Source organism: Pteropus vampyrus, unplaced genomic scaffold (assembly GCF_000151845.1).
Source record: "Pteropus vampyrus isolate Shadow unplaced genomic scaffold, Pvam_2.0 Scaffold24, whole genome shotgun sequence".
Taxonomy (NCBI): Eukaryota; Metazoa; Chordata; class Mammalia; order Chiroptera; family Pteropodidae; genus Pteropus; species Pteropus vampyrus.
In genome coordinates this window covers 6,078,744-6,092,511 of record NW_011888805.1, presented here as the reverse complement: position 1 = coordinate 6,092,511, position 13,768 = coordinate 6,078,744, and the positions used below count along the sequence as shown (strand labels likewise).

At 32.7% G+C, this 13,768-nt stretch overlaps 1 protein-coding gene across 3 annotated transcripts in view; it reads left to right on the top strand.

Moving 5' to 3' along the window:
* The window catches only part of VTA1 (vesicle trafficking 1), a 59,074-nt gene that overhangs the window by 11,937 nt on the left and 33,369 nt on the right, over nucleotides 1–13,768 (top strand). For all 3 annotated transcript variants that reach the window (XM_011356137.2, XM_023528379.1, XM_011356138.2), the window contains exons 2-4: nucleotides 7,070–7,164; nucleotides 9,216–9,343; nucleotides 9,998–10,073. In XM_011356137.2, the coding sequence (XP_011354439.1) occupies nucleotides 7,070–7,164; nucleotides 9,216–9,343; nucleotides 9,998–10,073 (299 nt within the window). The remainder of the gene's footprint in view (nucleotides 1–7,069; nucleotides 7,165–9,215; nucleotides 9,344–9,997; nucleotides 10,074–13,768) is intronic.

Genomic DNA, 13,768 nt, shown 5'->3' with positions numbered 1-13,768 from the left:
GTGTCACCTCATTTGTTTCCTTACTCCAGGTGTCATGGTTTTCTACTGTTTGTATTGTCTGAAAATGGGTTTTCTATATTTTGTCTTAATTTTTTTGTTGTTGTTTATGTTGGGGTGGTAAATACAGTTACTTCATCATGGCCAGAATTAAAATCTGTAGTCTTATTTTAATAACCAAATCGTTACTTAGTGTTTGCTATATACCAGCATAATCTTTTAATAGGAATTCAGTAGTAACTTTTTTTAAAGCTGCTACTTTATGTACACTATGAAATTAAGAGCGCCAAAAATATTTGTTTTGTGAAGGAATGAGTGAAGTAAACATCCTTTATTAGTAGACATTGATACTTTTTAAAAATTCTTTGATTCAAAAGTCCTTTCACACAAAAATCATAACAGACATTTGCAATATACTTACAGAGTAATATGTTTAGTTGTATTCATTGGAATAAAATTTGTCTTTAAATATCAAGAAATCATATATCATAATGATTTCTGTTTGAATGCCACATTTAATTTAATCTGTGAGTATCACTCTTCACAATTGCTTTTAATATATCTTTTTTGTGTATGTGTATCATACATTCCATATTTTTATATTTCTCATGTATAAACAAGGGTGGAACTTTAAATTACACATTCCTTCAGGATTAGTAAATGTTTGTCTCCGAAATGCCTCACATTAAATTAAAATTGAGTTGGGAAGTATTTAATCCTTTTGCAAATATACCTTGTTACTCATCTTAAATTAATATGTATCCATAAAAATAAACACATTTCCTTGATGACATAAATGTTTCATAGATTATTTTAACTACATATTTATTGTTTCAGTGGGTAATTTCCATGTTAAACATTAATTTTTCATCATTCTACTGCTACAGTGAGTTACTTGTTTTGAACAGAGTTCTATATGAAAGTGATCCTGTGTTCCTTCCCATATGGCAGCAGTCCCCAACCTTTTTGGCACCAGGGACCAGTGCTCCTATGAGAATCTAATGCCTGATGATCTGAGGTGGAACTGAGGCGGTGATGCTAGCACTGGGGAGTGGCTGCAAATACGGATGAAGCTTCACTGGCTAGCCTGCCACTCAGCTCTTGCTCTGCAGCCCAGTTCCTTACAGGCCATGGAGCAGTGCCGGTCTACCACCCGGGGCTTGCAGACCCCTGCCCTATGACACAGAGATCTCTATTTTCATAAGTAGGTTTAAGTTCTTTTCACTTTTACTAATATTAGAGAATGCATCTTGTGATATATTTTCTGTACTTAAGAATTGTAAACCATATTAGATACTCAAAAATGTCAAAGCCAGGACAATTTTTATCCTAAATCTTTACACTTCCAAGATGGTCCAGTTCTTCAATTGACCGTGTTACTGTACAACAATGTTCTTATAATTGCAAAGACTAAATATGCATATAAACCAATAAAAAATGCACATAGGCAAAATCAGTAAACTACATTGTTATTACCCTGTATTTTAAGAATCAGCTATCTGTCTTGAGGTTAACTTTTAAAGTTGATATTGGTTTATATTTTTGTTATGAGGGAGGATGGGTTGTGATAGTAAAGTGGGAATAATTTGATTTTTGCTTCAAAGGAGTTAGATAGATAGGTAGGTAGATGGATGGATCAGTAGTCTCAATTTTTATTGTAAGCAGTAGTAGTAGTTAAGAACCACAAATTAGAAAGGGAATATTGTACTTTTTACATAAAAATAAATCACTGTTGCGTGGTAACAAGGAAATACTGGATTAATTTCCTGCACATCTGCTTAATGGTTAATTTCTGATGGCTGCCACTAAAGCCAAGGTGAATCTAGGAATCAACCTCATTTTGTCATTATCTAGGGCCTAGATTCTAGGCTATTACCTATGCTGGATAGCCATTTATCCCTAAACTTGGTCTACCAAGTAGCTAACTACACTTCATGGATGGTAGGAGTCATATAGTGTTTACTACTACGGTTAGAAAGTAAGAAGAAAGACCTCCTAGAAAATGAAACTGTCAGTACTGTATTTCATGTGCGTATAGTACTCATGTTACCACGTTTTATCATGTTAGCTAGTATTATATATAGGTAGTGAATAATTAATGTCTATTAAATTTTCTTTATGTTTGAGTTGAAATTATTGTTTAAATGAGATCGAAGTTGTTTGAAATAGTTATGAGAAATTGGGAAGGCAAGTATTAAGCTTATTTGAGGTTGATAATTATATTTATAACGATGCTAATATGCCAGTAGTCTATGCTATTTGTATGTAGGTATAGAGAAAGAAGATAGTTGGGTTTATATATGAGTGTACTTTTGCCATACGAATGTAAAAAAAGATGCAGGGGTAGAAGGAGATAGGGCAAGAAAGTTCTAGAAAAATATAGTGTAAAATCAAAGCTGATTGCAAAGGGACGTTAAAGGAGAGAAGACTAGTTGTATTGAAGTAGGGAGACACCAGTGAACTGGGAGCCTATTGCAATAGACGTAGTTGAATGTTATTGTAAAAAGAGAAATTGTGTTTAGAGTGGGTGCTCAATATACTGATTTTGGAACTACCACAGTTTGTGATTAATTGTGATATGACTGTTGTGAGGGAGAGTACGTACAATTATTGGAGGTCAAGGTTTATAAGAATTGAGAACATGGCACTGTATGCATTAGAATTAGATTTCTTCTCTAATCACAGAAAATCCAAAATAACAATAACTAAATAAAATACAGTTTACTTTCTCATTTAAAAGAAAGTTTGATGTTGGCATTACCCAGAGCCAGTATGTGAATTCCATGAAGTCATTAGGGACTTGGATTTTTTCCAACTTCAAATCTATAAGCCAGAACATGATCGCAGTTTCCAAGGCTGTTTGTGTCCAAGATGCTCGCTAGAATTTTGGTCATCTCGGCTTTATTCTAGCGGAGAAGAGAAAAGGAAAAGGGTCAGATTATTTCCCTGGTGTCATTCCTCTTTCTAAGGTGATTTTTCCATATTCTCTCCCAACAAGTTCTGGTCTCATGATGTTACTCTTTAGTTACATGGCCATAGTTTGCTTTGAAGAAGACCAAGAAATGTACTTTTTTGGCTAGGTACACTACAACTCCCTAATAATATAGGGGTCTTGTTAGTAAGATCGGAAGAATGGATTTAGAAAGGCAGCTAGCAGTCTCTGCCACAAGTGTTTATTATTATCTTTGTAAAAAGGGAAATTTCCAAGATGTTGGAAGAACAAGGAAGGACCCGAAGGTCCATGGGCGATGGATTATAAGCATTAACAAGATCAGGTGGAAGAGGGTGGCATGAGTCCTAGAACAGCATGTTTAGAAGACATTGAGATAATATTGGAATGTAAGAAGCAGTGGGATGCAAAGTGAAAACCAGTTGTAGTTGCCAATCCTGAGATAGGAGTGAAAGAGAATTAAAAATCACTACTCTAGAGGATTGTAAATAACGTGATTTCTTCAAGAGATATCCAGAGTTAAGATAAAGGAGAAGGAATCTGAGGAGATGTATGGGAGTTTGCTGATTATGAAGCAGTAGTTCCAGGGAATACAGTAGAAGGAATGAGGTCATGGGAGAGAGGCATGGGCTAGATGGGGACAAGAAAATACAGTTCATAGTTGAGAGGAGTGACGATTCACTGAGTACTAATTAACCTTTTGATCACCTATCCACATGAGTTAAAAAAAATACAAATCTCCGATATATAAATTATTTATAAATTACATTTGTGTATTGATGGACTAATACTATATACGATGAAAGATATAAAAATAGAAATTTTAAAGACATAAAAATATCAATACAAATGCTAATATTTTTTTTCCCATACTCCAGCCAATTGTTTTATCAATTCCTGGGATTATATGGGTCTGGAAGGCCTCAGCCTCAGTATAGCTAGGATGGTGACTCTTTTAGGGGAAATATGAGCAAACTGGCATGGAATTGGTCCTGTTAAATTAATTAAAGAGGCATTTGGTTGATGTGACTGTGTTAGCAAACTGAAATCTCAGCTTGTAAATACCTCACAGTTAGAAATCAAAATGCTGAGGACAACCAACCACAGGCAGCCAATGAGGCTTTACGCCATAGCCAGTCAAATGATTTCTTTGCTTCCACACTTTCTTTATGTGTCTTTACTCTGGCTTGTGTGCTAAGTGCTCCTAACCACTTTTTGTTTGGTACTGCCTTGTTTGAACTGATTTTTTTTTCAAATAGACTCTACATTTTTAATATGCTTTATTTTATCTCTTAACAATCCTTAATCCTAACTAAAAGCCTTTCTCCTGAAAATAAGAGCAATAACACTTAAAAGTCTTCCGAAAAATTTGGTAATACAATAAGACATGGTAAGATTAAATTTGGAGAAGAAAAAGCATATTATCAGTTAGAGATATTATTATATAAGGAGATGATGTATGATCTGAGAGCTCAACAAAATCAAATAGGCAAGATGTATAAAAAGTGAGACTATGCATATTAAGGAAGGAATCACATATCATTAGAGAAAGGAAGGAGTATTTATCGATTCTGAGACAGGTGCTATTGGGAGAGAAATTAAAGAGTTAAATTTGGAAACCCATGGGAAAAACTAGAAAAATCGTGTAACTCAACATCAAGTCCCTGGAGATAAAAGAACTTTCAAAGCTTAGAACTGATAGAGAAAAAAATTTCAAATAATAGCTTTGAGTACATAAATATTTAAAGCCTTTTTTAGAACAACATTCAGAAATTGAAAGACAGCATAGTATTTGCAGCCCATATATTTATTATCTAAAGAGCTCGTGATACACTTTAATAAATGCAACAAAAATGCTAGAAGAAAAGACCTAACAACTCACAAAGAAGGAGTGCTTGAGAGTTCAATCAATTTTAAGAAACAAAGCTGACTTTCTGGCACAGAACTTTAATAACTCAAAAATGACTGGTTTAAAAAGAAAAAGATGTTCAACCATGCGTTAAAAGGCGTGGGAAAGGGATCGATTAAAACCTAATAGACAACTGGGGAAAGGATCTGGACAAGTTGCTAAAGAAACATGAGTAGTTAAAAGGAGAAAAAACAGATCGCATTTGTAATCAAAGCAATGAATATTTAAACTAAAGTGCTTTTTTTGCTGCTTAAATTAGCATCTGTCTGTTTTCTTGTCAAAATGATATCCAATGCAGGCTATATGCAGTAAAAATGAAAGCACCATATTTTACACTGTGTGGCAGTATAAATCTGTATGCTACTTTTGGAACTCCAATTTTTTTTTCTCTTGTTAGTATCTAGATAGATTAAACCCTTTTATTTGATTTATGGAAATAAATACATTAATAAATTACACATTAAGCTCTGGAACATGAGATAGCCCTAAAAGCCTAAGCATTAAAAGATAGTTTCTTCAGATAAAGCTATTAAAATTAAAAACACAGAGGTAGAATAAATAACTCTGTATTATTTGTCTATTAATACATTTTTAAAGAAGATATGGTCACGTATGCATAATTGAATTGGAAATCTTGAGGATAAGTGACAGATACCAAGCCATGTTTAAAGCTCTAGTAAATAAGGCAGCAGTAGACCTAGTAGAAAGTATACAGAATTGGGTCCTTTTATCACATGGAAACCTAACATATGAAATGAGCTGTTCTTTCATTCATGTATTTTATCTATTCAGAAAATGTTTATCGAAGGCCAAGCACTATCATAGATGCCAGGGATACATCAGCAAACTAAATAGATTAAAATTGCTGTCATTATGGAGTTTAAATTCTAGTTGGAGTAGAGACAGAGGATAAATAAATAGAAGATGATTACATTGCTGAGAAAGAAGAGTAAAGCAGGGAATGGGGATAGTGTTAACAAGATTCCATTTGAGGGGAAGATGTTATGTTCCTACTCCATACTGTATAAAGAACTGCCACAGGCCAATTTGTTACAAAAGCAAACAACCCAATAGAAAATTTGGTGGAAGTTTTTTTTCTTTAATTTTGATAATTTCTAATTCAAAAAGGAGGATAGAGGGCTATCCAGTAAAAATCTAACACGTATTAGTACTCGAGTAAATACAAAATCAAATAGTAAGATACCACTTTCAACCCTGAGATTGACAGGAAGTTTACTACTATCAACTTTTTGTGAGTTTGGGAGAAGTAGGTGCTTGGATATATAGGAGATATAACTGGATATTAGCGCAGTAATCTGTTTTGGAAGACAGTTTAAGAGTAGCTCGCAAAGTGAAAAAGGAACATATGCTATAACCCAGGAATTCCACTTCTTGATATTTACCTCGGGGAACCTATGAATGTGTACACAGGAAGGTTTGGTAGGGCAGCATGATTCGTGATAATGAAAAGCTGATAACTACCTAAATGCGCTTTAGTTAAATGATGTGTCCATACTGTGGAGCACTGTAGCACTAACAGATCTCTAAAACATTTTGTTGAATGTAAGAGATAAATTACAGACAATACATGTACATACTAGTGATAACCGTTGCCACCAAACTGTTCACAGCTCTTATCATTGGAAAAGCTATTAGGATGGTGATGTTAGAGAGGTCTTTAGCTTTAGCCTTATCTCTAATGTTTTCATTAATTTTTTTTTTTTGAGAAAGTATATTTATTTTTATTTGTACACATAAAAATGATTAAAACAGTACTTAGTAGCCTCAGCTCAATTCACATTTCCCACTATCCCAGCCCATATTGTATATTTTATCACTATGACTTGCTAGACACTTGGCACATGCTCTCGTACATGTAGGTGGTTTTTCTGAGTGCCCTGACTTACCAGTTAAGTTGCAGGTCCCTTTGACAGCTTAGGAGCTAGTCTTTATTTTTTTAATAAACATGCCAAAAGAGAATGCCTTTCTTAGTAAAAAGAAATTTGTGAATCATCATGAATCTCTTGTATTCTTTGAGTAATATTTTTGTGTTCTTTATATTTGTAAATAAGATTCATAGTAAATCCATGTTATTCCTAAATTCACTTAAATTTGGGGTGATTTATTAGATAAAACATATTTTAAACACTTAGTCATAAAGATGTTAAAAAATGAAATTGTTCAAATTAATCTTATTTTTCTTTTCTATGTAGGTCGTTTATATGCGATGCAAACTGGAATGAAGATTGATAGTAAAACTCCTGAGTGTCGTAAATTTTTATCAAAGCTAATGGATCAGTTAGAAGCTGTAAGTTAAACAGTGATCATTTATTTTCTGATTGATGTTTAAAATGCCATTTTATTTCATTTACGTATGTATGTGTTGTCATTTTAGTCTTTTCCTTTGGCAGCAATCAGATGCCATAATATAATCAGTTGTCATTATAGCTGAGAAAAAAAAAGATGCAGTTTTTGTTTGTTTGTTTGTTTGTTTTTACATCAGACTGCTAAGGGAGTTAGTTATAAGTGAAATTAAAAATAGGTCCAATTATATGTGCATATACCATTATGTCTTGTTCCATATTATTGTAGATGGCCTTTGAGTCATCCATTCATAAGTGATGAATCTTTTCTAATCTTCCTGCATACAGTCTTATGGATGATTGAAATGGCTTATTTATTTAGTGAAAGAGACAATGAAGGAAATGATATCAGTTGCCTTTTCTCTCTTCCTCCCACTCTTGGTTGCAGGGTAAGATGCTAATTTATGGTCCAGGCTTTCTACCCTGCTAGAAGAAATGTGGTGGTGACTAATGAGTCATCTTGAACTTCACAGGTTATGGACACCATGTCTAGTTTCACAGGTTATTTATAAATGTTGCAAGTTGTTTATGTCAAGCCTAATTGTATTAAGCAGCCACAGGCAGTAGTGTCCTAAGTTGGTGTAGGTGTCTAGCCTTCAGACCCAGAGCCCCTGTCCTCTGCTACAATTAACCACCCAAGGAGGTACTTGTGGCACCTCTGATGGGAATGCAACTGTCCCTAGAGTCTGTCTGGCTTTCAACTTCTAATACTCCTTCTATGGATACAAGAAAAATTTGAGTACTTTTTTTGGGACCATAGGTTTAGAGGACAGGAGGAAGAATGTGTCTTACACATATATACTGTTATATTTGTAAAATTCCATCTCTAACAGACATTTTATATGGAATATATCTCATAATTTTATAATATAACAATAATAGGTAAATAATAATAGCTTTTGAATAACATAAAACTCAAACAGTTCTTTATAATAAGCAAAATGTAAAATCACATTTAGAAAGGGACTCATCAGTGTATTCCATGGTGAGAAGACATCTGTCTATACTATGTTTATATTACAGTTGGAAAGTTTTAGTATATTATGTTTTTTGCCACCAGATATTTTATGTTGAAGATGAAATAACATACTTTCACTAATTTTTTTCTAAAATTAAATCTAGAATTAAATTATTTCACAGTTTGGATACAGTAAATTATTGTGATATGTGGGCTTTTTTTCAGTTTTTGTTCAGGATAAGCATAGCTAAAAATGTTCCTAAATTCCCACATTACATCTCTTCTGGACATTAAATTATTCTCTTGTAATTATGAGAGTATTTACTTTATTTTACGAAATATCCTGTTTATTGTTTATTGTTTTTTTATTGTTTATTGTTTTTTAAATACTATAAATTATTATATATGTAGAAATTGGTTGTACTGACTGGAAATTCACACAGTTGTAAATTGTGTTGATTTGAACCATATGCTTGTCTAAATTTTAAAAACTTTCATAATTCAATTCTAGGTTCGTCATCTTATACCTTACTTAGAATTAGGTCTCTTTTTTTATACAATATGCTCTGAGAGATCTTATTTTAGGATATATTGATATTTCTAGTCTTATTTTTTCATTTGATAAGAAATTGAAATGGGAATAAATGAAAAATTTAAATTATATAAAGTTAGGAAAGGATTTCCTAATACCATTTTTAGGATACCTGATAGTACATTGGGCAATACATTATTTTGAAATATTTGTGTGATGCTTTAGAATAGATATTTGGATGTGTTATCTTTTTGCTCTTGGTTTTTATTTTTGGAGCTATATTATATCTTATAAGTTGTTTCTTCAAAATTTTGTGAGTTTTGGATTTTGTTTTAAATATTTTGGCTATGACAGCAGTTTTCTTTTTTGCAAGATTTCATCAATACATCTTTTACTGAAATAAATGTAAAATAATTTACTTAAAATGAATATTATGATAATTTGTACTTAAGCATACACTTCCATTAACTTCAAAATCATAAGCTTTCTATCTGATTTTGTTTTAGCTTAAGAAACAGTTGGGTGATAATGAAGCTATTACTCAAGAAATAGTTGGTTCTGCTCACTTGGAGAATTATGCTTTGAAAATGTTTTTGTATGCAGATAATGAGGATCGGGCGGGGCGATTTCACAAGTAAGTAAAGAAAGAGGAAAATAAGAATGACACGTTTACTTCCTCTTTAACTAGAATTATCTAGTTTTGCATTGAACACTTTCTGACTTTCTGTAATAATTTAGATTTTTAAAAAATTACTTATAGACTCTTAGATTAATTCTGAGTATCAAGAACAGTCCTGTCTTTTTAAACAGCTGAAAGAAGACTACTTAGGGCGGATTCATTTTCTCAGTAAATGTACCCTAACTAGCTGTTCATTAACATTTCTGAAAATCTAAGAGTTGGTTTTAGCCGAAAACAGCCTGATTCAATGGTATTCATTTTAAAAACTCCTACCTCACCAATTCAAATGATTTGTCATTATTATGCCTAAATGCAAAGAAATGTACATGACTTGATATGCATTTAGATAATACTGTAATTATTATTTCTAAGATTATAAGATTATAAAACCTTACTGTACCATATTTACATGTAATAGGATTGTTGTTACTTTTCCTAATAACAGATTGTAAGAGGAGCTCTATTATGTTGTTAAAATCTGATTTTACTTAAAATATTAATTTCAGAATGCTTTTACAAACATTGGAATTTTTTTCTTATAGCTATATGACTAATTCTACATCTTAATGTTTTTCATTTAAACTAGACCAGCTCTCTTTTCTCTTCCAGAAACATGATCAAGTCCTTCTATACTGCAAGTCTTTTAATAGATGTCATAACAGTGTTTGGAGAACTCACTGATGAAGTGAGTGTATATTTTTTATTGTCTTCTAAGCTGATGATCAGTATTCTTGCTATTTATCAGTTTATTTCTACATTGTTTATTAAGAGCAGAGTCTCTGTCAGAAATGTAATGTAAGGAAAAAGTTTAATTTGAAATTTACTAGCACATTTTAAAAAGTAAAAAATAATGAAATTATTTTTAACTATATATACATATATGTAAATTATATACATATATACTATATACATGTATGTAAATTACATATATAATTGTGGTAAGTTCTTTAAATCTAGTGTATATTTTACACTTTAGCAAATGCATGACTACTATACTGGGCAGCATAAGTTTTGAGTTTAAGTGTTTAAATATCATTAAGCCTATAAGCTATTAAGTTTCTTTACTGTTATTTCATAAGCATACTAGAGACAGAGACTTTTTTTAGGACTTTTTTTTTTAGGACTTTTCTTTCCTATTTCATTTCTAGTTTATTGTTTGTTTCTATTGTAAAATACATATAGAACTTGATATTTTATAAGATACTTCATATTTATTTTATCAAGTTATTTCTTATATCCACTCTAAGTAGAGTACATATTCATTTTATACATGAGTTAACTGAGGCTAAGTGACAAACATTGCTGTGAGTCCAGTGTTGTCTTCACTGTAGCAAGAAAGTTTGTTTTCTGAGAGGAGAGATATTAATCTCGAAAGAGATAGAACAAAAGCCATAAATGAGACTGTTAGAGGCATATTATATTGGTGATTTGAAATCTGTGAAGAACATTGCTTTCTGTGATTTGAAATCTGTGAACATTGCTTTCTGTGATACAAGATGATGAGCAGCTCATAGTAAAGTTCCAAACCAAAAAAGTTTAATCTATGAGATATTTGCATTTTTATAAAACAATGTATCAAAACTGCAAAAACTTCTTCTTATGTAAAATAAAGTTAAGTTTTATGCTTGATGATTATAAGCTGGGTTTTTGCATTGGCAGAGTTGTGCAGGACATTTCAAAATTGTACCAAGTGGGGACAATTTTCTCTTGTCTGTGATCGTTCCTTTTATTTCAAAACATCAAGCATTCCTTTACTGTGCCCACACAGCATTCCCTAGTCATTCAGATAACCAGAAACCACCCCAGATATTTCCCAAACACCCTCTGTTGTATGGGGCAATGCCCATTGAGAGCCACTGCTGTCCAGCTTTCCTGAGACAGAGTAGTATAAGAGACTTAAATGCTTCTCACTGGGTGGCACTTTTTTTATTCTAAAGGCCCTGTCGATCTACTCTGTTTAGCTTCTTTTCTACTCCTGTCTCCTGTTGTTACTGATCTGGATTTCTTTTCTGCTCCATTTTACTAGTATGTGGCACTATACTAGATATTTGAGGTACAAAGTGATCCACATATGACAGACATTATGGAAAGTTTTAGATAGTTCAGTAGGGTTTTGGAGAGTACCACGAAGGCAAACAAGAATAATGAGACCTCAGATTAGAAAAATAAGTCATAAACGAGATTAAAACAAATTCTAGTAGGAAGAAAGGGAGAAGAAAGGTATAGCAATACAGTGTGGAGTAAGCAAGCTGAACACCTGAGTCTTTCTGTATGACATCGATGCATAAAGATTTTGAGTGTTCTAATTAAATTATTCTTTGCTTTTTAAAAAAACAGACTTTTTTGCAAAGGCCAGCTAAATTACTTCAATTTACACAATTACTTTCAGACTACTTTTGGGCTCTTTTTCCCTGTAAACTATTCTCTTCTGTCATTTTTATTGAAGAAACTCCAGGAACTTTTCATTTCCTGGCATTGCAAGTTCCTCTTGCTCGTGGTACTTCTTACCAATCCCATTTCATGTTTGTCAGGTCAGTCTGCTTACCACCCTCCAGCTTTGATTTTGGGGAATTTTGTATTCTTAACCTGCTTTACCTGTCTTACCTTCTCTTTGAATCTTAGCTATATTATTCTAATTCTTAAGTGAATTTCTCTATTCTCTCAACTACTCTTCCTTTAGAGTCTTAACTTTGCGAATAGTAGTAAATGTATTGAGTTTTATATATTTTGGAATAAATTCTACTGCAAGTCCTTGACAGGGCGACTTTATCTTATTCTACTCTTACATCTTGGCATTAAGCACAAATTAGCACACTGTGTAGAAAACATGGCTGATTAGTTAATATTTCAAAAGTTATTTTAGTTTAACTTTTTATCTTTCTATCTGTAGATGGAAATAATGTGCAGACCCGTTTTCACTGAACTTTCATGATTCTTCTGAAATTAATAGATCTCAACTACTCACAGCATTTTGGTCTATTTTCTGATAGTTTTTCCCTTTTCATGTCATTACTCATAGTTGCACAAAACTAAATAAAGTCTGTATTTTCTTTCGTCTTCAACTGTTTATATGTGTATATTTTTTTATCTGCCACTGTTCTGTTTCTCAACTCTCCTATCTCTGTTTTAGGTATATGTATTTGAACTCTTTTAACTGTACCTTATATAATTCCATCCCAATATTTAATTAAATTTGTTGCTATGTAAACTTCTAGCATTCTAGTAACTCTCTTGGAATCAGTGTCCCAGTTTTAGGTATAGCATCACCAGAATTTCTCTATTCTCTCAAATCTGAATTTGTTACTTATATTACTTGTTACTTATACTACTGGACCACACTATAATGATAGGTGGTCTAGTAATGATAAAACACAGGAAAGGGATCCATTCCTACCACTTGTCGGGCCCTGCACTTAGACACTTTAAATATATTTTGTTTCACCTTTTGCAACTCTGAATTACAGTAAGAAAACTGAGGGCCACAAAAATATAAGTACCTTGTCCCCAGATGCTATAGCTCAGAATAATGTTCTCAGACTCTATGATAAGGATCCAGCCTTTTTCCCCCTTAATTTCTAATTTGTTGCAGACTGTTTTGTAAAATACAAGTAATTGAATTGCTAGAAAAATTAAATTTAATAACATCAAGTCTAATTTGCTGAAAGTTTCCTAAATACTCTCAATTCTGTACTATTTTGTTGCAAACTGGTAAGCAGTTTGCAGACTAGCATTGGTTATGGGATCACATTTTGATTAGCACTGATCTGGATCCCTCTGTGGAAGACCCCATGGACTACTGTTTGCATCCCAGTCTGGGACTCTCCCTGATGGAAAACAGGGCTGCAGCATGACTAGAGCGATTAGGTACCTGTGTAGCTGGCTGCGAAGGAGGTAGTCTGTTTAAGGTATCGATTTGCACTGGAAGTTTCTGAATTGAGCAACATCTTATTGCTAGTCTAGAAAACCACGATGGAGTGAGAGAGATTTATCTAATTGCAAAAGCATATGTTCTGTATGTACACCATGCCTTAGGTTTTCATGCTTTCACTTTACACTGAAGCTCTCCTTAGCAATTATAATAATAAATAGAAAATTATAATAATAAATAGAAAATTATGAGGATAGTATCGTCTCTCTTACTAGAGTAGAAATTCCATGTATTTACTTCTGTATAGTAATTGCCAGGAACGGTTTCCTGCACTTAATATTCAATTAATTGTAAGTGAAAATCCCATATGCCACTTCATAATTGTGTGACTGTGGGTAAGTTATTTGACTTATTTAAGCCTGTCCCCACATCTGTAACATAAAGAAAATTGTAGTACCTACAGTTGTCCTGGGGATAAAATGAAAAAATGTGTGTAAAGCCTTTAGAAAAGT